The sequence below is a fragment of the Perca flavescens genome, chromosome 20, assembly GCF_004354835.1.
Source record: "Perca flavescens isolate YP-PL-M2 chromosome 20, PFLA_1.0, whole genome shotgun sequence".
Classification (NCBI taxonomy): domain Eukaryota; kingdom Metazoa; phylum Chordata; class Actinopteri; order Perciformes; family Percidae; genus Perca; species Perca flavescens.
Window position 1 is genome coordinate 8282738 of NC_041350.1, and position 24541 is coordinate 8307278.

Below are 24541 nucleotides of genomic sequence, written 5' to 3' on the forward strand. Positions count from 1 at the left end.
TCTTCCTTTAAAGTTGAGATTCTTTCCCACCACAAACACACACACACACACACACACACACACACACACACACACACACACACACACACACACGCGCACACACACACACACACACACACACTTTCAGCTTCTGATTAACTTTCTGCTATAAGTTTGAAAGTTAAATGGGACTTCATATCAAAGTCAGAAAAAACTGCTTTGATTTTTCACCCGCTACCCCTTCTTTCCTTTTTTTGTGTGCAAGGGATGTTATTGACTGCTCTTTTTGAAAGCAGCTTTATTTCATCAAGTGCTACTCTCAGCCATTGCCTCAAAACTATCATAGCTAATCATAGCCCATCACTCATCTGGATTCTGTACATACTATAACAACATATTATGATCATGAGATTATAACTTCTGATCATTTTCAAGCTTTCCCAGTACTTTTCTGCATTCAGCAAGATCCATAAGTCTCTAACCCAGTGACCTTCTATGTTTCTTCCTAGTACACGTTGTCTGTGTCACTGCTCTGTGTTTGACAGTTCTTTGTTTGTCCCTCCCTCAGGTCAGTTCCTCTGGGTGAACAGCTCAGCCTTTGGCGGCCCCTGGGTGCTGAGTCCTTGGCTGTGGGGGGGCCAGGGTCCCTGTGGCCTGGACATGGCTGTGTTCCTCCACCCCAAGCAAAGTGGGCAGTACACCATATGGCTCATAGAGCGGGACAAACCGCCACTTGCCCTCTTCTCAACTGACACACTGCCACGCATCACAGGGTAAGCCCTTGTTTCATCCAGATACAGTATATTACACTAGAAGACTGTGATAACCCTGATTGATTTGTTTAAAGAGAATAAGCAAGCATGAAGTTGATGTCCCTGTGCATTCACGCCTGATGGTCATAACTATCCACTTGTAACGTTTCTCTTAGCACCAGCTTTGTTTTATGGGATTTCTAAGCATCATGGTCAGGTTTGCTGAGTCCTGTATACGTGCACACTTGCCTGCCAGCCAAAAGCTTTATCGTGAATACTCTGTTCCCAAACCAGTGTAAATGTGTTCCATTAGGGGCTGAGATGGAAAACATTCAGCAGAATCAACTTCACCAGGTCTGTGCTCCTGTCATTTTGGCTTTTTTTATTGTAGGCTTTGCAGTGATCTGCGTCTTAGGCCGGTTACACACTGGATGCATCGCGCAAGCGTGTCAGCTGCGTGGCGTGTCCGTTTTATATTTCGGCTCCCATGTTAACAGGTAAGAGTTTACACACTGCCTGCGTGACACGCGCGTCTCAGCCGCGCCTGCTCGAAATATGAACCGACACCTATTTTTCACGTGACACGCAAGCGTGTTGGAAACGTTTCTAGGCAAAATAGAATAGGAAAAGATGTTTATATGTCATTTAAACACAAATACATATTAATAAATGTGTCAGACACGTTTCTGGTGTGTAAAGACATAGAAAAATCCATGCAGCTGACACGCAACAGAAACGCCACGCCACGCCACGCCACGCCACGCCACGCCACGCCACGCAGCCAGTGTGTAACCGGCCTTACACTGAGAGCAACAGGGTGACTCATAAATAGATGTCTGTCTCTGGCGGACCAACCACTGGACAATACTTAGTTCAAAGGTTTATCCTCAAAGTTACAATCTGGATAGTTTTGTATTGCCAGACCTATCAGAGTATGGTCTTGCTACACTACCTATCTATTCTGGGATAGGGGAAGAAACGCTCTAACTTGTTTGTATTTCTTTAAAACAATCACAACCGTCCTGCGCGTCGCTAAACCCCAATTGCAGAGATAGTGAGAGGGGAGGGACATCCGGCACGTCTCCCAGGCTTTACTTTCAGGCTTTATCCCAGCAATGTACATCCGCTGAGCGAGACTACAATCTGGAATATCTCTCTGTTCTCTTTGGCTGCACCTATGGCGATAAACGGGTATTGTTTTGCAGAGACTGGAAAAAAATTGCACCCAGTATGTGTGGCCAGCTTTTATTAGCATGGCTGTCCTTTGATTTTTATGTGTAATGTTCAGAATACAAAAAGTAACTGTCTGCACGCTGCCACGGACATGTATCATGCTGCTTGTGTGTGTAATATCTTAAGGGCATTGAAATCATATGAATGCCATGCTTTATGCATCTCTCTTTTCTTTTCTTGCTGCCGTGTGTGGGAGTAAATGTGCGTTTGTGTGCGGGTGTTTATGCGAATGGTGTCTTCTTAAGGGAGCATAGCAGGGACGTGCTCATTACATGGGTGATGGATTAGAGTGTTTGTGCGCTCTCATTTGTAGTCAGAGGCTGCCATCCACCCACACCATCTCTGTCATTCAGAGACTGGCTCAGCCAAACTCTCCACATTTCTACTCCGACGGGAGGACGCTCATATCATAAAAAGAGGGGGCAATAACAAAAGCAAGAAGAGCCACCCGCGGACATGGGAGGAATCAGTCAGCTTACTAATTGCCAACCCGTGCCCTTGCCTAAGAATTTTAATCCTGTGTTTTGACATGTTTGCCCAATTCTGTAGTCAGGACATTTCATCAGTCAGGACACATTTAGCACAGGGTAACCCAAGAGGGAAACAAAACATCCTTGCACAGAGTGGTCATTTAACAAGGTCCTCCTTACTTGAAGATTAAAACTGGTGAGACTTCATTTTTAGTAAAACTTTGTATTCAAATGACTCAAAGGTTGAGGCAGAGACAGCAGCCATATTCAAATAAAACAAAAATGTATGTGATGTAACCAGTCACAATTTGGAAGCTGCCCACACAACCATTCATAACCATTCATTTGTTCATCATTCATTCTTAACAGTAACATTAGTAATGGAGAAACTGGATCAATACATTTGGGATGCCCAAGTAAACGCTGCTGATCCTATAACAACTTTGTGTTGTTTTTCTTTACCAAATCCTCAATCAAGAAGTGTCTGATTAACTCCAAAACAAGCGTCCAAGCTGGAGCTCCACTACAGCCATCAGTCACTGAGGGAGCGCTCGCTTTGAAACCCCTGAAAGCTGCTCCGTTGCGTTAATGTTGCATCACATCTGATGGAATTGTTCAAGCGCAAAACAATCTTTGAGTCACTTCTCAGTGACTCTCGATGCTTTATCCTCTACAAGTTCTTTTGCCATCTAGACTAAAAAAATTATGCTTATTATAATTATTATTATTATTATTATTCATTCATTTGAACCTTACTTTTAAGGGAAACCTTTTCTTTTCTGGGTGAAGAAGAAGACTCCTGTTCCTAAAATTTTGATTTTGAATACGTGTGGTCCTCAATGTTCCCTTCTTCAAACTTGCCGGGGCCGGGAAGCTACAATACCCATTAGCAGCATCAGCAGCACCTGTGAGTTTATCATGTGACAGCAAAAACGCAAAAGGCGGAGCAGTATTTCCTGTATGTCCCTTACCGGCTAACGTATTTCAAGATGGCGCATGAATATAGAGCGTCTACCCCAGTTCATGCAAATGCAAACGTAAAATTTCAAGCCAAAAGGAATACTTGGAATTGATGGTGGTGGTAAATATTCATGAAAAAGGACAAGTTTGTGAATGGGCAACACCGATTTTGATAAATGTTACACACTGGACCTTTAAAGTTCTAGTATAGTGAGGAGAATCTGTCTTCTTACCACTTTGCAAGTAGAAATGTATTTAGTTATTACGCTTCCCCTTGAACCAATGCCTCAGATTTGATCATACAGTGTTTTCATCATCAACGAAGCATAGTTAGGATCTCTGAACACAGGCAGCGAGGGACTTGACTTATCAAACAGTGTCGGCTCTCACAGTGAATGTCAGCATCCCAAGTGTCTCAGTCAGCGGTGAAAGATATGTGTATGCATGGAGTATGTGTGGTGTCGATCTGTGTATATCTCCACATTAATTTTGTTTGCACATGGAAGGGCACCTTAAGTGGTGACCCATCTCACACACACACACACACACACACACACACACACACACACACACACACACACACACACACACGTGAGTCATGATTTAAGTTGTCTCACACAATGGAGACAGTTGGCTGGAGACAAAAGCACAGCTGCATTTTTATTTCTAATGGAACCAGCTGTAATCCCTGTAAGTAAAAATGATGATTCTTGCCACTAACCTAATTATTTAATTTACAGTCACATAAATTGAATAAAACGCTGCCTCAACACTGACATCATATGCGTCTGTGTGTTTGCAGTAGATACACTTAGCATGTTGAATAATTGCCAACTGCTACATTACTTTGCTTGTAAATTAGAATAAAGAAATCAATATGAACTGTGTATGAGGCGGGTTAGAATGAAATAAAATGCCTTTAACTCTTACTAGTTGCATGTCCAAGACCTGTTTGTTTTATGTACAAATTAGGGCTATCAAAATGAACGCGTTAATAACGAGGTGATGCAAATTTCTTTTATCGCCACAGATGAATTTATGGATTTGAGGTTCCTGAATGAGATTTTGCACTTGTCTTTTGGGATAGGAATGGGGATGTTGATGTCCGTGATGATTGCAAGATTGTCTGAGATATGGAGGTTGATGCTGGAGAGATGATTTACTTTGAGACTAGTGGAGCAGACCAGATCGAGGATATGACAATGAGTGTGGGTGGGGAAGTTAATGTGTTGTGAGAAGTTGAAGCAGTTTAACAGTTCCAGAAATTCAGATGCAGATTTGCAGTTGATGTTGTCGATGTAGAAATTAAAATCTCCAAGGATGAGGACAGTGGGTGATATACAGTATCTCACAAAAGTGAGTACACCCCTCACATTTTAGTACATATTTCATTATTTCTTTTAATGGGACAACACTGAAGAAATGACACTTTGCTACAGTGTAAAGTATTAAGTGTACAGCTTGTATAACAGTGTAAATGTGCTGTCCCCTCAAAATAACTCAACACACAGCCATTAATGTCTAAACCGCTGGCAACAAAAGTGAGTACACCCCTATGTTAAATTCCCATAGAGGCAGGCAGATTTTTTTTAATTTAATCACACATGATGTTTCATGATATCTCAATTAATGTTATAATTGTATCAATCTCAAATGAAAGCCGTGGAATTAGTAGCTGTATATTGACCCAAAATACTACTAATGAACAATAGAGGGACAAACAATGACTTTTATCAATAAATGAAATGGATTTATTAATCAGATAATCTGAATAATAGCATAACATATAACAAAATTTATAAAGCAGAATAAATGATATCATAGATTATGAGTTGAAAATAGTGCTGGGAAAATGGATTCAAGGCTAATAAGTAAAACAGGAGCTTAAAAAGATGAAGGTTGATTATTCAATTCTAACTAATTAACTGGTGTAAACTCAAAGGAAAAGGCGACATCAACTTTTATATCATCAGCAGATTCTGTATCGCATGTATTACCTAGCTGGACTCACTGGCTGCAGCCTCCGACACCGAGCAGGTGGTCTTTAGGGGGAAAATTCCTTTCCCGTGCCCCTCTCTGTGGCACCGCTCAGAATTGGCACATCGTTGACAGCTGTTCCCAGATCACGTGGCAGTGTAGTCTTTTGTTGGAAATTGGCAGCTACTGTACAAGTAGACACGCTGTGGCAAGACTGATGAATTGAGTTTAAAGTCGAGACGTGTCCTTTGAGCGAAAGTCCATTTGATGTATTTCAAAAAGATTTCAATTGGCCAGTTGAAAACTCTTTAGATTGATCAAAAAATCCAGAGTTTACGGATGAAAATTTACTGGAGATTAACTTTCTTAGACTGGAGTGTTAAAGAAACTTCTGAACGATGAGCTTCAAAATGGAGGAGACGTAACTTGGAAAAATGACAAAAAGTGGTTTCATATCAAAAGCTGTCTGTTGGCTATGACAAAAAGGACAGCATGTGACTGTTCATGAGCAGAGCAGCCTCTGCAGTGTTCAGAGTGAGTCAAAGAAAAATAGGAAATGTTTTAAGAAACAAATTTTCAAGAACTAAAGCGCAAAGTAAAATCTAGTTAAAACTCAAGAGAGTTCAGCAAGTAGAGTCAAGGGGGGAGGTTACGAGGGAGAGAGAAAGTTTCATCCCTTGCTGGGGTACAGATTTAAAGTTTTTAATAATTGAAGTTTGCTAATGTAAATTATTAGACTAAGTTTGAACGCACAGGAGAACCTAATTTTCCCCATTTATTATACTGACATTTAGTCCCTTAGCATATGAATAAGCAGAGTAAAAATAATACACACTTCAATAAAATCATCATTTCTTAAGGCATTTAAATTATAACGAGATTAAATCAGTAGATAAAGTGGCAGCTTTCTTTAAACATGACCTTAGGAAAGAAAAAAATGAAGTGTTCTCAGAACGATATAGATTTATAATGTAACAGGAAAACAGAAGGCATTCCTATTTTTAGCGGTTTACAGCAGGTCTGTGTAAATTGAGCATGAGAGGCCTGGTTTAAGCAGATAAATGTCTCTTTGGGTGCTTTAACAACAACAACAACAACAGAATTGCATTCTTACTGTTTGACTATTAGCTGTTTAAAGTTGGGGCTGTTAATTGTCAGAATGAAGATATGTGTGCAGGAAGAGATCAGGAAGGAGGAGGAAGGATAACCAAATAAATTCAACAGTCAGTTTGTTTGTCTTAGTTTGTGGCCTCCTGGGTTAGCCACAGTTGGTTGATGAAAGCTAAGGCCTAGATAATAAGACCTGATTGACAAACAGACGTGTGTGTGTGTGTGTGTGTGTGTGTGTGTGTGTGTGTGTGTGTGTGTGTGTGTGAGAGAGAGAGAGAGAGAGAGGGTTGTATCAGACATTCTAACTGGGGAAAATGTTAACTGGTATTTTCTGATTTCCTTTCAATCATAGGTGGTCTCTTATGTCAACAGTAAGTTTTCAGGAACTGTCCTTTCTCAGGGGTCCAGGATTTTGATGTAGAGCTGTTTTACATCTGGTTTCTCTCAGAACTGGCATCGGCAGGCGTTAATAACCACCTCTGGCTCCGGTTCCGACTTTTATGGATTTTAAGGCGCATTCAAGAGTAAAGGACCAAAAGATGTTTATCGCGAAGGAACCTTGGGATTTACAGTTTTTTCATGTTTATTTGAATAGGGACATATGCTTGGACATAGACATTTGTGCAATTAATCTCCAATGTACAGTTGTGTGAGATTTGAGTCCAACAAGGTGGTCAAGTAGAGTTTGTCAGTTCAGAGGTGGAGAAGGGAGAGGGAGAGGGCCATTCCTGTGCAGCCCGAAAAGGGGCCCCTCAGCAGGAGAGTGTTTTATCACTTGATAAGCAGAGTCTCAACAAGCTGTTCAACCTCACGGTTTGAGGATTTTAATGAAGAAGGGAAATCAGCCACCTTCATGAGGCTACAATATGAACCACTTAAAGAATACCTTATTTGTCAAGGAGCTTTTCCTTTTCCTTTTCCTTAGCCAGCTTATAACCAGTAGCTTCAAAACAAATTACTGAAACATTAAAAAAATAATTAGGTATCATATTTACTGCCAACTCACCGAAGATGTACTTCTTTAGTTTTAATGGTACTGTAATCATGGATTACCACAGGATTATCTAGTTTTGTTATGCAATGATCCAAGTGCCACTTTATATTTTCTCAGTGCCATCATTTTGTTCTGATACCACACAGTAAAAATGATTTATGGAACAGGAGTATATCCAGCCCACAGAGAGTCTCTTACAGCCATGTTTTGTGGGTCCTTCATTGAGTGAAGCTAAACTAGAGTAAAAGAGATGGGTCACCTCAGGGCCCTGTCATTGGCAAAGTAGTGCATTCATCCCTGGCAGGCCTTTACAACTCCTCCACTCACTTAGTGTTCGCCAGAGCTGACCCCCCCAGCTCTCCAACTGTTGTTGCCACAGAACCAGGGCTGATGGCATCCTAATAGCTCTGGATCTGGGAGCTCTGCCAGTAAGAGGGCTGCAATTGCTGGAGATTATTTGGAGAAAAGACGAAGGCAGTTAAGAATTCAGATTTTCAGCTTTTTGGCCAGATTTTTTCCCCCACCAAAACTCAAGATGACTTTATTGTTCTGTAACTTGAAAAATGGATTGTCAGTGCTATAGATTTCAAATTATCAAACAGCATATAAGCCATTCAACCTACACATAGTGAGCTGACGTTGAGAAGCCTGGGAAAAAGGTTTTGGATCCAAATGTGATTTATGCCTACCATACTCTAGAAGACTTTGAACAGACTTTAAAAAGACGAAAGTCTGACACCATCTAACATCTACAGACAATCATTTCCCATCTAACGTTAAAGAATCATAATATGTAAAGACTGGAGATCTTGCAGGGTCACATATTGCAAGACTACAACTAGATTTGTTTTTGAAATATTTAACCAAGCTAGCTAGCTACCACTAATGTTAGCTGGTAACTTAAGGGAAAGTTTGACTATTTTCTGTTGTGCCAGTACCCGGAGGTCCGTTGCTCTCGTTGGACGGCGCACTTCAGAAGGGTTGAAAATCTGCAACTTTTCCTCAGGACAATTCCGGCGCAAAATGAACCTAGGGGTTAATAACATATGTGTACCGAGTTGAACGTTCTTTGGGATCGGTCATGCTAATCGAATGTGCCTGTGTCAATCGCTCATGCACACGCATTCATTCTCCCTTGTGGGGGGAGGGGCTTAGGAGACAGTTTTGGGCTTTAGCGGAAAGAGGGGGAAGGACTGAGAAGCTGCTGATGTTCACATTTTTTGGCTAAGTCCTGGATCTTCACAATCTTACCTATAGCACCTTTTAATATGCTGTTGTGTTGTGTAAAATCGCAATCCCTCATTGTTTAGTAGTCTTCCTTATTAAGTCAAAAGAAGACGATGCCTGAAATGACCAATTTAAGTATAGTATGGTACATTTTAAAATTGTTTTAAATCAGTATTTTATTGTGATACATTAATTTTTTTTAGTGAGCAGTTATTACTCATTTGTATTAAGTCATATGGCCTGTAATAAATGGAACCAAACACTATGCAGGTTTTCATCCCAGCCAAAGCAAAGAAAAAAGCATTGCCGCGCTGTCCAACCTCCACGCCCTTTTTCATTGATAATGGGGATCTTTTGCATTGTGGGTGATTGCTCAGGCGCAGTGGCTAAGAGGGAATCTAAGGGGAGACATTTTTATTTCTTGACATATTCTCTGTCTCTGTCTTTCTCTTGCTCCCCAGTAGCCTGCTTTGCTATTTTGCTGTTTCAAATGTAAATGAGATTCGTTATAGCATCGGCCGCCGCAACACAGTTCCCACTGCCTTTTATACCAGCTTCCAGAGAAAGAAAGCAGCAGCATTATTTTCACTGACTAATACATTCTCCCTCTCTAAGCCTGCTATTATCTGCACATTAGTCAACATCCAATGATAAAACCTGTCAGGCAAATTGGCACAGTAAAGAGAATAAAAAAATAAACCTGATGACAGTCATGATTACAGGGCAAAACATTTTTTAGGAAAATAAGTAGAGATGGCCCAATACCATTTTTTGCTTCCCGATACCGATTCCAATACTTGAACTTGTGTATCGCCCGATACCGAGTACCGATCCGATACCAGTGTGTCATATGTTTTATTATGTTTACTAACTGTATACTACTATCCCTGTATGGATGTGATATTATTTCTATCTTTGTGAAACATGAACAAACACAAACAATGAACGCCACAGAACTTTCTTTTATTGTCCAGTTTGACAGTCAGTTACAACGGAAAAAGAACATAAATAATTACTTTAACATAGATTTTCTTTAAGGCTTTATTGCGTGGTATCGGATCGGTGCATTAACTCCAGTACTTCCCGATACCGATACCAGCGTTTTAGGCAGTATCGGAGCCGATACCGATACTGGTATCGGTATCGGAACATCTCTAAAAATAAGAGTGCCAAATTTAATCATCAAAGTACATTAGACATTATATAAATGTTACATTAAAATCTGATAATTCTGCAAATAATTACACACAGCCACATATCAAACATAGTGCTACATATTTTCTTTCTATTGGGCTCTCTGAGACACACACACACACACACACACACACACACACACACACACACACACACACACACACACACACACACACAAGGTTTTTTTAAAGTCTCTGTAGTGTTGTGGTGGCAGATCCCGATGGGACTTCATAAAAAGCTTCAGAAATTTGAGTCTCAGATAGGCACTTGTGGGGGGGGAATTCTATCCACAGATGAGTTATATCTTGTCATCCTAAGCTTGCATACTCCACAATCCTCTCCCTCTCATGCACACACGCTTTATCTCTTCCCCTTTTTCTCCACAGAGAGGTTGCACAAGGTACTATGGTTTTTATTCCCACCCTTCCCCCAGTGTTCATAGGCCTTCTGTCTCATCTAAGAATCTCTAATCATATTTCCCCAAAGTTGTATTGTATATTCCAAACAGCCGAAGTTTTACACAAGAGTAGAGGAAGGTGACATTTGGGAAAGGAAACAGTGGCCTAGTTTTTATGACAAGACTGAATCAGTGGCAAAAGCACGAGGAAATTTCAAGCCCAGATATTAAAAGCTGAGCACCTTAATCACAAAAACCCCTTTGCAGTGATGCACATATTGCACCAAAGCAAATGCTGAGATTAAGATAGTGTTTGCCCTCATCTTCTTGGTGGCTTGTGTTATGTCTCTCAGGTGGTACACAGTGTTACATCGCCATAATGAATATGTCAAGTATAACCATATTAAAAAATGTAGAAGAGAAGTATCAATAAATCATTAATTTTGAGAGATTGCTGTGTAAACAAAGCCACTGGCAAAGACATTTGAGCTCTGAATTTCACATGAGGTGCATGTCACCGGAAATGTACTTTATTGCATCATAGCATAAAGGTCAAAATTATTTTAAGTACAAGATAGAAAGAGGATGCTGTTCTTCCAGTGTAACAAACTTAACATTTGCCTCACAAATAGTAAAGAATGTAGTGTGACAGTTGTTGCCAATTGTTTTTTTTTATAGGGGTGTTCATTTAACATAAAACACCAGAACAAGAGCTTTGTCCAGTAACCATGACAGTTTTATTCCTGATTTGATATTTAGAATGATTTCATTAGAGATCCTCTTGTGTCTTTTTATGTGTTTTCCCATCCCACAGCAAGATAGTTGTTAGATTTTTATAGCTTAATGTAGTGACCTGGAGTTTGGCTAAGTCAGACAACATTTATTACCCTCTGTAAAAGTCAGTACTCGCAAGAGATAGGCAGCAATGTGTCATGGATTGCTGAGAGTACTTATCAGTGAAATCACTTGGTGTAGATTTGATAATCTACTATATAAATAAATATAAATATCTACTAACTACAATAAAAACTGTATACATACCTACGCAAACAATTTCACAACTTTCGCACCCTTGGTCCTTCCTACCTACTGTATTTCTCAATGTCCTGTCTCAATCGCAATTAATATTTATTTCTTCTTATTTGAATCTTTGTCGCTGTCAAAGAAAATATCTCAATAATAATAAAACCATAATAGTGCAGTGTCTTTGTTAGATATTGACACTTACTTACATTCTAAGAAAAAGATTTTCAGACTTCCATCTTTTTTGTTAGAAAGCTAGTATTTTTTACTCCTGAAACATAGTTTTTGTAAAAGATAATTATTGCACAGCACAGAAAGTATACTGTGTGTCCTTTTGGTAAAGTCAAATCAAATGGTGAAAACCTTTAAACACAAAGTCTCACATTAAGGCAAAGCAGTGTCAGAACTGGTTTTAAAATGCGTTTCGGTGACAAATGGACAGCCGAGACACGTGTCCTTCATGCGACACCAGCTAACCACTTGTGTCCACACTCACACAAGTGGTTGTGTTGCTACAGCTTGAGATATTGCTGTCAGCAGAATACAACACATCTCCTTCCATGTGCTAAAACGATGGACGGTCATGCAACACTTCGTACACCTCTTTGCAAAATGGACAAGTTATAAAGCATTGCCGCGCTGTCCAACCTCCACGTCCTTTTTCATTGATGAAGTATTGTCCTGTTACATCCTTGTCGGGAAAATATCAGGACACATTAACGTTTACACTACACAAATATGTGGTCAAATGTGTCCCAGGCAAGTGGTTTGAGTGATCGGATCACAATGTATCTTAATGGTTGTTTACACTCATATTTAGCGCGGTCCACTTGTGATCCGATTGCCCAAGGAGCATTTTAAAACCAAGTGTAAACAGCGTCTAAGAGTCTACAGCCACACCTGGCTCTGTGAGGCTATACTGCTCATTGTAAAGGAAACCAAACTTTTGGATAGATACAGTAAACCAAAAGATTGAACAAATTTAGAATTTGATCTGATGGTGATGAAAACTCAGGGGTCCACCAAAGTTCACAAAGACCATGAAAATCTGCACTAAATTGCATGATAATTCACCCACAAGATGTCGAAACATTTCACTTCGACCCACACATTTCAATGCCTGTACCAAAATTCCATGACAATCCATAGTGTGTGTGTGTGTGTTTGTGTATATATATATATATATATATATATATATATATATATATATATAGTATAAATAATCCTATAGTATATTTCAGTCTGTACCAAAGCTGTAAACCAAGCCACAGTGCTAGCGTAGCTAAAAACAAAACCTATTTCATGTGGAATAAAATAGCTTATCTTGATTAATTGTAGTAAGTACCTGAAAAATTGCTCTGTAGCCTGCAGACTGGAGACATGAGAGACTTATAGTCAATATTCTAGTATGCTATGTAAATTTAACATGTTGACATCCTTTTGACACTGACTAAATGTCCATCATTTTAAGGGCATTTTGCTTTAGGAATATTGAATAGTTTATTTGTAGTTTATGGCATCTGACCAGGCAGCCATTAGTCAAGTGTCAAACTGAAGTGGGAAAAAAAAGTCAATACAAGTGTCAATAATAACAGATGTGTACCCACTCGATCATTCTCTGGGACATGTTTTAGCATGATTAGCATGAAAACATGTCCCAGAGAGCGATCGAGTGGGTACACATCTGTTAATAACCCGTAGGTTCATTTTGTGCCGGAATTGTCCTTTAATGACAGAAGCGTTATGTCATAAACGTTTATGACAGTGTCATGTCACTCTTATGTAGATACCTTCAAGTAAAGTGTAACAGATTGTTTTTATGTGTGACGCATCTGACACCTTTAGTGTGCACACCATAACTATGTCAAGATAAGAAACTATTGGAAATATGGTCAGTGTTAGTTTACTGACAGCCGTGTCGTTTGTGCTCAGATTAGACTTAAGTTGTGGCTGGGTTGGCTCAGTTGGTAGAGCAGGTGCACATATATAGAGGTTTAGTCCTTGACGCAGCGGCCGCGGGTGACTTTGTGTCAGCAGGACATGCCGTGGTTCAGTCACGTGGTTCACTGGGTGTCTATGTCTGCTGTAGTACATAACGTGAAACAGAATAAGTTCTAGGTTTCTTCACATTTAAATTTGTTGTGCAGACGTTTAAGATTTAACATTCCAGGGTTAAAACAAGACATCAAAATAACACAGATGCACTGGACATTAAAACAAGTATCATCACAGGCCCAAGAAGGTTTGTCTTAATTGCTTATCATTCTTTGTAAAAATAGAAATGACCTGCTGTATTTTGATGTATAAGTTTCATCATGTTTTATGCTGCAACATTCTTCCTAATGAGCAAAACAATATTTCTATTGAAATCGCAACTTCTCACACATTTAACATTAGCCCAAAACAAAAAGCAAAACGTTTATGATTTTTCGTCTTGACTTTTTCTAGATCAACTGCACACACGATGTTGCCAGATTGTGAAAAATCGTGTAAATAAATAGCTTTGACTATAATTATCCTCCCCATTCTGTTGGCTTTCCTAGGTAGCACAATCTCTAGCAAAGAAAGTGCCTGTGAATATGGGATTTTCATGCAAACCTTCCTCTCAAAGAGGTTAATATTTTTAGGTAAAATATTTTGACTTGTCGTTGATCTCCCGCGACCAGACTCAATGCACAGCTGTCACAGTTTAAGGATATTTCCGTTAATATTCTCACACCAGTTCATATTTGGAAGAGAAACAGATGGCCGTTATGGCCCCCTCTTCCTGAGGGTTTTCTTACCCACAAGTACTTGCCACTTGAGCTGCACTCACACATATGTTCATTATCTCCAAGCGCTCAACTGCTTCTCCACTACTTGGCCTCTGGCATCTTTGTTGCCCGCTCCTCTCCGGCAGCTGGAAAAGCACATGTACATATAATGATTTCCGCCTTTACACTCCCATATCAACCAAAAAAAATCTAAGTCACATGAGTTGAGCCTTATAATTGATTGCAAATGGGCAGTGGATTTTCATAGATTGAAAATGGAAACTGACCATTTTTAAGTGAGTGCCAGCATGGTAAAGCATACACAAGGAGGTGATTATGATAAAATCTAAATTGCAATGATCCAGTGTGAGTCCATTGTGTCATTGTAGAGGGTGTTAAGGGGCCTTTAGGTTAGTGTGCAGAATAAAGCACATTCAGTCTATAGCTTGCTGGACAAGGTGTTGAACTCATGTACCGTAGCTGTTGTTGCTCTCTGAGGTGCTGCACCTCTGCTGCTGCTGAGTAGTGGGGGTCCTGAGGTACGTGCTTTTTCCTTGCCATGGTGATGAAGGAAACGGAGCCCACATTTGAACTCTTAAAATGCATTAGGGGGTTATGATTTATCTGTGTGCGTAGACCGGGCATCAGCTAGATCTACAGAGATATCTCAGCAAGCTTGCTGCTTGTCAAAGATGAATAGCAATTTCCAATGTTCTTATGCTCCAGTCAAACCTCTCTGTATAAAAGAACTACTCCACAAACAAAACAGCTGCAAATTCTGAATCTGGCGAATATCATAAATGTATTATGCGGACAGATATGACGCCAGTAGCTTGCTTTATAAAACAGAGCCACAAGCTGAACAACCACCTGCTCAGAGTGAAACACAGACTGATTGTGTCTCAGGTGCTCTTCTACAAAAAACTAAATTAAGTAATATCAAGGTGCTGATATTGCCATGTCCATTTATGTAAAGTGCAAACTGAAAGGACATATACGGGTTAAAGAGTGAGGACGTGCAGTTGCAGCAGAGTTGGAAATCGAGGTATTGCCATTTTTGTTTAATCCCATATAGTGCTGAGCCTCTACTTCAAATGGAAAAGTAAAAACAATCCAGTGTGGATGAATCTTTTTTATTATATATATATATATATATATATATATATATATATATATATATATATATATATATATATCTTATCTTTCTCACTGTGTAATGTTCTCAGCTATGACTATGGGTACAGTGCAGAAAGATCTTCCCACAAAGATTTGACCAAAGAATGCTTTATTTGTTTAATTCACCATGATTATTCGAGACATTCAAGACAATGGTAGGATTGCAAAAAATTACTGTGCATTATTTCATTCTTGGACTTTTGTAAAATATGTTGCCTTAATGATGCCTTACACTATGTCTGCTTGATATATAAGTGGCTTTTAAACAGACGCTACACCGTCTTTTTCTTCAGCAGGACTAATTTTGGTTTTCATCTTTGATGAAACTAATTCTGTAGTTCTGCAAATCTGTTTACACTAGCTCAGTTTCTGTCCAAATGACGTTGTAATTGAAGTGAAGGGATCAAAGAGTGATCTGATCTGATATTCCAGCATCTGAGGTTATTATAGAAGATGCAAGTAAGATAGAAACCAGCGAGGGCGTCATTCATTTCTGTGCCAGATTAGATGCGTACAAATGGATCAAAGTGATAAGTGTCAACTAATTATTCTTTGAGCATGAAGTAGTTTGTCTTTCAGCATGTTGATGAAATGCCCCAGTTAGTGTGTAAATTGAATCACACAGTCTCTAACAGAAAGAGAATAGATAACATTTGGTTACAATATTCATTGACAGTTAAACTCATTTATTATAGATGGAATTATGGGAAGAAGGATGGTAGAAGGGATGTGGGAAGGTACGTGGGGAGTTGTAATATATTTTCTTTTTTTCAGTACATGATTCTATTTCATGTACAGCTTAAAAATAACCTTTGATGTCAAATTTTCAGAAATTGTGAAAGTTTTAGAATTTAACCTTAAGTTAGTCTCTCTGAAGAAATATGTGATGCATAGTTTTAAGTATCAAAGTAATATGTAATCAGCCTCAATTACATGGAGGTAAATGGCATTTGATTTGTGGTGATCAAAGCATTAAACAAAATTAATTGTAAGAGGAAGTTATGTCACAGTTACCCCAGAGACCTTGCTATGGACAGTTTTCATCAAGAACTATGATCGTCATGCTTTGGTTAAAAAGAAAAAAAGGGGGAGCATTTCTGCTAAAAATGATGCCACCAGACAACAGAAAGCATGTTCCTCTCAAGGGTCTTTCACTGCCTCTTAAGCCATGTAGACAATATGACACACTGTACAAACATACAAGTGAAGTACTCGAGGAGTACATCCTGTTTAAATATTTGACAGGCACAACATTTGAAAGGGGACTTGTGATTATGAAACACGGTTTTAAAACTGCTGGTGTTCACGAAATCAAAGCAAGGCTTTGCGACTTTAATGAGCTTTTGCTCTGATTCCCAAATAAACCTGCAGTCAGTCTTCTTTTTTAGCTATTATTGTCCATAATGCACGCATTCACCTAAAACATTTAGCTGTTTTTACCTTGTATTCATAACATTGATGGTTTTAATGTATAATACTAAAAGGGCGGTGTCTCGATATATAATATATAAATATGATAATGTCGCTATGTGGTGTATTACTTTAAATTGCTTTAATTTCCCGACCACCAGGGTCGAGGATAAAACAAGGGGATGCAATTACACCAGCATCTACTTTCCAATAAATAATCCCCAGAACAGTATAATGAATGTTTAATTTTATATTGGTCTCCTCCAATGTTTGGATACTGCTGTAAAATAAACAATCCATGGGCCCTTCCCCCCCCAAAGTATTTTCTACAGTTGGAGGGTTTTACAATTGCAGCAATTTTAATAGAGTACTTGAGTACTGCAATTGGAGATGAGGCCCGAGACATAATAGACCTTCGGTAATTAGTAGTGCGTAAAAATATCCAGCTGCTCATCAGTGCTCGATTACAAGAATTAGCCTCAATCAGTGCTAAGCACTCTGTAACTCCTCTTTGACATGATAGAACATGCCATGGTTTGACTACCTGAAAGCAGCAGAAACAATTGGGTGCAATTCATGTGGTACATTTTCAGGCACAAGGCTGATAATGGAACGCAGGCATGTCAAGAAGAAACTGGATTTAGTTTCAGAGAGAAACCAGATGGAAGGAGGCAAAGAATGAAGTGATGCAATTGGGTAACATGCCGTGGAGCTCTGATCGTTGTACTTCTCTATAGGGGTGGGAATCACCAGTGGCCTCACGATATGATATCATCACGATACTTATGTCACGATACAATATCTTTGCGATTTTAAACATATTGCAATATTCTGCCATATATTGCAATTTATAACTTTTTTTCCCAACTTCAAATTTTTCCCAATTTCAAATGATGTCCCCAAAAGGAAACTTTGTCAACATCTGTTTTATCTCAAAAGATACATTTCTCTGTTTGTTCATATATATATATATATATATATATATATATATATATATATATATATATATATATATATATAAAATATGATGTGGCTTGCGGTTTATAATGATGTACACACACAGTACTGTACATATTATTGCATGGGAGGCACCACACAACTAATGAATGATTGATGTATCTCAAGGTCTCTTTTAGTCTTTTTACTATGGGTGCTAGAGATGAAAAGAAATATTATTGGAAACATGTCCATGTGGGGAAAACCAAATTTTGATATTCATAGAAGCGCATCAGATAACGGTAAACAGAAGAGAGCAAGTTTAAATCTAAATATTGCTAGAGTAGGTGCAATCATACAAAAGCTGATTGGCAACATGCTTCAGAATAAGAGAGCAGTGTATTCTGCTGTCCTGGTAGCACTCATCGGACTCCCGGGGTCCTAGTCAGGCTAAGGAAATGTGAAAATAGCCTCCTCTGCTATGAGTATTCTTCTTGCAAATGTCCATTCACTGGATAATAGGCTGGATGAGTTCAGGAGCGGGACATTAAGAAATGCAAAATTATAATTTTCATGTAGAGTCGGATACTCTTTGATACCAGACTCGGCCATTGTTCCACAGGAGCTCTCCATTCACCCCCAGGACCGGAACATATAATGGAGTTATTGACAGGACTGAGCCTTCACAGCTGGAGGCTGCTTTTATTGTGGCTGTGGATTTTAACAGCGCCAACCATAACATACCATAGAACTTTGGCGCCCTGTCACCAAAACAACCAATACTTCCTGCATTGATGATGTATTTTCCTGTTATGCCCTTGTTGGGTATGCATCGGAACCCAATAGTGTTTACACTACAAAAGATATGTGGTCAAATGCGTCCCAGACCACCTGAGCGAGTGGTTTGAGTGATCGGATCACAATGCGTCTTGATGGTTGTTTCCACTTGTATTTAGCACTGTCCTCCTGTGATCCAATTGCCCGAGTCGCATTTTAAAACCAAGTGTAAACAGGGTCTCTGATTAACTGGGAATATGTTTGTACAAGCAAGAAATATGAGACTTTGAGGATAATGAATTGAAAAGTTCTAGTGAACAACTTCTATTTTCTTTTCATGAGGCCAGTGGCTTTATTCTGTGTTTCCAGAATAATCATCAATAGAAAAAATTACAGAAGAGGTTCACACTGTTTTTTGGAAGAACCATGCTGCTTCTTATTCCCACGTGGCCCTTACATAAGCCTTCTCTGCTGTATCGTCTCCTCAGTATCCTATTGCCCTCTTCGACACAATTATGCACCCCCACTAAGCACACTTGCAGACCTCCCCCTGTATTTATGTTAACCCTCCATCACCTATCATCCCCAGGGGCCTATTTAAGCGTAGATGAAAGCATGGCAACTCCTTTGATAGCACAATTTAATACATGCATTTACCCCTGATAACTACAGGGAAAGACATGAAGGAAAACCGGAATTAATTCACCTTGTTATATCTGAACATCACCTACTGCCAATGCTGAACTATTTTCTTTGTTTGTGTACCGGCCGCTGTTGACTGACAACTTTTCCTAAGAAACAGCTGGTTTTACGTGCTCTGTCAAATCAAATCAAATACAATAACACAGTAGGTATAGAAAATAATTTATGAAGAGAGAACACATTATGTAACAGCCACATTCCAATGAAACCAAATTAATCTTTAAAGTGTGTTTTGTGTTTGTAAAAGTGGTGGAAGATAAGTATGAGACTGGGTTTTGTATTATCTTTATCTTATCTGCATTATATTGTTTATTTCACTAGATTAAAGAATAGCTTGTTAACAATCTAGAATGTATTGTTAAGGACTATATGTAGGGCTCAACATTAAGGCTTGGTTATTAAAGTGGATTTTTTGTTGGGCAAGTGGAAGAGAAATTTACTTGCCCCACTGGACAAGTTAAAACTCAAACAAAATAAAATGTCATGTTAGTTCACGTTATGTGCCACTCATTACGTCTATGTTACCGATTTGAAACGATACATTTTTTCCCCCCGCAATCCCGGGCAGCGGACACAGCGGTAGTCGGTCAGCGGGCCGCTAACGTTAGACCCAGCCCGCTGTTCAGCTTGTTCTCTGTAAGCGATGCAGCATGAAAGCACGGTGAACCTGCTGGTGTTAGTTAGCTAACGTTAGCTTGCTAACTCCGCCTTAACGTTACTTCCTTGCCACATCGTTGACCTAAAACAAGAGACCCGGTGCTAATATGGCACTGGTGCCTTAACAACCGTTATCTACCGGACCGAATTGCAACGCAGATTTCGGTGCCACTGAAATGCCTGCGATTCTCTCTGATGCTCCGAAAACGGACGAGGGAAACTAAACATCGCCGCATGTCACGCTAGTTAACACTACACTTGGCAGCAGGTAACGTTAGCCTACCGTTAACTAGCAGCTAGAGTAAACACGGTTAAAATGCTGACAGCTAAACGGTGTAAAAGTGTGTCTGTCTGTATTTCACTGGAGAGGAACGTATGACGATGTAGCTGCTGTTGTCGGAAAAACACAGATGTTGCGTTCACTTGAAATTGGCCTCGCCATACTCGTGCTACATTAAAAGTTGTTGTAAAATACCCTTTTCCAATCCAGTGGTCGTTTTTGCCGTTCTATAATGTCGTTTTTTTGTGCTCCTTTTTGAAACAAATAAATAACATGCGGATTAAATATCAAGTAATAATCAACTGTAAAGTAGCTACAGCTTTTAAAGGATCTCTAAATCAGCCTCTGCTGGGTAGAACTTGAAATTGTATGAAAAATAAATTGTTAACACCAACATTTAGTGGCAAAATCCATTGTTATGTCTACAAAATTATTTTAGATATAGTATAAGTTCAAGTTTAAGTCACCACTACGTCTGGTCAAAATATTGACTTAGTATCTCAGAATATAAACTAAGAATCTCAAAGTATTGAGAACATGTAAAATATTGCTTTAGAATCTCAATATATTGACTTAGTATCTCAATATATTGACTTATCTCAAAATACTGACTTAGTATCTCAATATATTGACTTAGTATCTCAATATACTGACTTAATAACTCAGAATATTGACTAAGAATCTCAAACCAATGAGAACATTTAAAATATTGACTTACAATCTCAATAAATTGACTCAACATCTCAAAGTATCGACTTAGTATCTCAATATATTGACTTAATAACTTAGAATATTGACTAGGAATCTGAAAGTAATGACAAACTTTAAAATATTGACTTAGAATCTCAATATATTAACTTCTGCACACTGGCGTGCAACATATTACTTTGTACTATGGAGTCTGGAGATCCTTTTTTCTTGTTGAATGGGAAATCTATTGTTGGGACACGTTTGTTTCTACTGTTTCAACTGAATTTTATTAATGCTGATAGTGTTTGGATGCTTTCAACGGTTTGCATTATTATATTATATGCATGCATTAGCAAAACTTTTTTTTTATAAAATGATGACTCTTTACCCGGACAAGTGACTTTTGTGCATGGACAAGTGAAACGTAAATGTACTTGTCCGAAGGACAAGTGCCTCAAAAAGTTAATGTCAAGCCCTGATATGAGAGGCAAATTGTCTTGTATTTAAATTATTTTCTTCCCAAAAAGAAATACAAGGAGTTGAGTGGGCCTTGAGGTAACGTTGCTGTGAAAAAGCAAACCTGAAGAAACACATTTTCATCATGAATTCACCTGCTCTCCTCCTGAAAATACCTCAGGCTCACTGGTGTTTACCTTTGGCTGTTAGATGCATACTACCTTTAAAAGGACTGGTCTCAAAACACAGTGTGCTTACAGGAGAAACCCTTAAGAAGGAGCTTGAACCTGTGCAAATACTTTGTTTTGTTCACACTGGGTCAAGGAGGGGGTGTGAATCAATGAGTCCATGTTGCAACTTCCCAGCAAGTTTCTTCTTCATTCCATCTGGCAGATGGAAATAAACATTGTAGAATAACCAGCTTTGTCTGCAGTCCCAGGATCTGAAACAAGATTAGGTTGATTTGAAGCAGCAGGAGTCTAAATATCAGTGCAAGGTACTGCCTAGCACAAGATAAATGGACCTTACTGCAGCCTCTGACATATAATGACTTGTGCGGTAAATACTGTTTTTTGTCAGAGTTGTCTTTGTGGCCACCTCAATTAGATTACCAGGATGTGTAATTCCTCTGACGGACCTGTTTCAAGAGGCGGGAACCTTATCATGTGCAATTTGCACACACACACCTGCCACCTTTTTCATCATTAGGAGCCGGCAGGTCTGGTCAACCAAAAGCCACATAGCCAGACCCCGGCAAGGGAATCTGAATCTTCCTCTCCACATTCATTACTCGAACCAAGAGACCTTTCACCGATCGTCTGTGTAGTCCAGAGAGTCTGGAGAGTCCTTTGGGATCACAAATGATGCACCTTTCACAAACCTGTTTCAGACATATATTAATTCATCAACCCAGTGGCCTGCCATCTTACAGTTATCTTGTTGGAGTCCTCACACGCTGACCTCTTTCAAAGCAGCGCCTCTTACAAAGCAGCACCATTGCTCTTCTTGTCAAGGCTCCCTAAAGAAAGTCCTGTGTTCATTGAAATGGCCAGGGATCTGCCTCTCCATCTGTTAAAACCTTAGCAACAGCAGCACCTCAATGAACCCACATTTTTCTTTCCCTGGTGATCCTTTCATTTTACAGAGACACAGGATGCCACACGCACAACCCCACTGTTCCTCGATCCCCCACCATTTCTACCTGCCGTGTTCATTCCTGGTACTTCGTCCCTTCTCCCACTCTTTTTGTCATTGCTTTGTTTACTTAAACAGTGCGTCAGTAAAGCAGATGCACCTGTCCTCTGAGCAATATTTGGCAAGTGGATGTCTCCCTTGGCGGATGTCTTTGTAACTCATCAAATGTTCTTTTGAAGCCTGCTCAGTATTTCAGGCAGTGAGGCATGCCTGGGATCATCAGAGGTGAAACTGTTTCAACCTGTGGTCTGATTCAAAAGGTCAAGTTGCCACAAGCACTTTTGCTAGTTAACTATCTTTAAACTGAAAAACAATTCATTCACAGTTGCATTCTCAGGCAGCAGATGAAAGCCTTTGCTACTGGACTCTTTATTTGATGTGTGAATTTGACACATCTAGTTGCATGAAAGAATGTTCTAATGCATTCTCACTAATTGTGTGATGTGAAATATTAAGCTGTAGCTGTATCCGTTTCCACTGATTGCATCTGATGAACTCTACATTCACACAGTCTCATTCGGAGAAGTGTTTTATAAACACTCATATTGTTGTCCTTCATACAAATGGATATGTTTATAGACCTAGCATTGGCCATCAGCAACATTTTTCAGTATTCCTCGAGGCTGCAAATCAGAAACAAGTAGGAATAGAAATCCCATTTGCATAGCATATAAAATAAGATACAGCAGACATGAGCAGAAAGTAAAACATTCATAGTGAATCAGAAATTTAGCTGCAGATTATTTGTATTGCTTTTTTTCATATCAAATAGAAATCATTTAGCAACCAGTTTACTATCCAAATTAAAATGCTGATCAGTAACTATTCTTGATGGTAAGCCAGACTGCCAGACCGCACAAGTGCGACTTTAGCTACAGTGAAACTGTGTAAAGCAAAGTATGACTAAAAATGACTGTTGTCTCACACAGAAACACGCAAGTGTAATTAAACTGTACATATGCAACTATAGCATAAAAAGTGATATGTTATAAAAAATAAAGTAATGGTACAAAATTAAGTGTTTTCACACCGAGTTAAATTAAATATTTGACTAAAGAGACACAAGTAACACATCCAAATTGCAATCTTTGCATGGCCATTATGACCTTAGAATTTATAATCCAACAGTAAGATTACATTTCCATCAAATAAAACTTCTACATGTACCATTAAACAATAAGTTAGATAGACATTACATAGAAAATAATAATAATAATACCTTTTATTTATATTGCGCCATTCATGAAATCCAAGGACACTTTACAGAAATTACTGTGACTAAGTTTAGCTAAGGGAGGTTGTAGGCTGTGGTGAACAGGTGGTGTTTGAGTAGTTTTTTTTAAAATGTCCAGGGATGTAGCATTTTGGATTTCTGCATGGAGGGTGTTCCAGAGGGATGGGGCTGCAACACTAAAGGCTCTGTCTCCAAAGGTACAGAGTCTGGTGTGGGGAATGGAGAGCTGGCCAGAGTCTGAGGACAGCAGGTTTGGGGGTGGGGTGTATGGATGGAGGAGAGGAGAGAGGTACAGTGGGGCCAGGGAGTGGAGGGATTTGTAGGTGAGGAGGAGGATTCTATGGAGGAAATATTTATTCATAATTCAAATTGAAAGTCCAAAGAGAAATTGAAAGTCCAAAGGGACAACAAAGCGAGATCAAATTAAAAATATTATTATTTTTTAAATTTTCCATTTGGCTTTGGCTTTTGAATTTAATATTTGGCTTTTGAATTTCAATTTAACATTGGATTTTAATTTGGCTTTTGAATTTCAATTTAACATTGGATTTTAATTTTCATTTGGCTTTTGAATTTCAATTTAACATTGGATTTTAATTTTCATTTAATATTTGGCTTTTGAATTTCAATTTAACATTAGATTTTAATTTTCATTTGGCTTTTGAATTTCAATTTAACATTGGATTTTAATTTTCATTTAATATTTGGCTTTTGAATTTCCATTTAACATTGCCTTTTCATTTGGAATGGACACATGTCAATGTAAATGAGGAGGCGTGGCCCAAAGGCTGGTGGGAGGGTCTGAAACCAAAGGGATGCAGAGGCACCTTATGAGCAGCAGGGAGAGCTTACTGCTGAGGAGCACACTGTTAAGCATCTGTCTGCAGATTCACCACTAGGCTGGGTCTTGTATCACATGATAGAAAATGATGATGTAAGCTAAACACAAACCACATTTCA

The 24541-nt window shown here is 39.0% G+C and overlaps 1 protein-coding gene across 1 annotated transcript in view; it reads left to right on the top strand.

Annotated features, from left to right (window-relative positions):
• alk (ALK receptor tyrosine kinase) overlaps window positions 1–24541 on the top strand; it is a 250536-nt gene that overhangs the window by 114725 nt on the left and 111270 nt on the right. The window contains exon 4 of the mRNA XM_028566318.1: window positions 548–752. Within this exon, the coding sequence (XP_028422119.1) occupies window positions 548–752 (205 nt within the window). The remainder of the gene's footprint in view (window positions 1–547; window positions 753–24541) is intronic.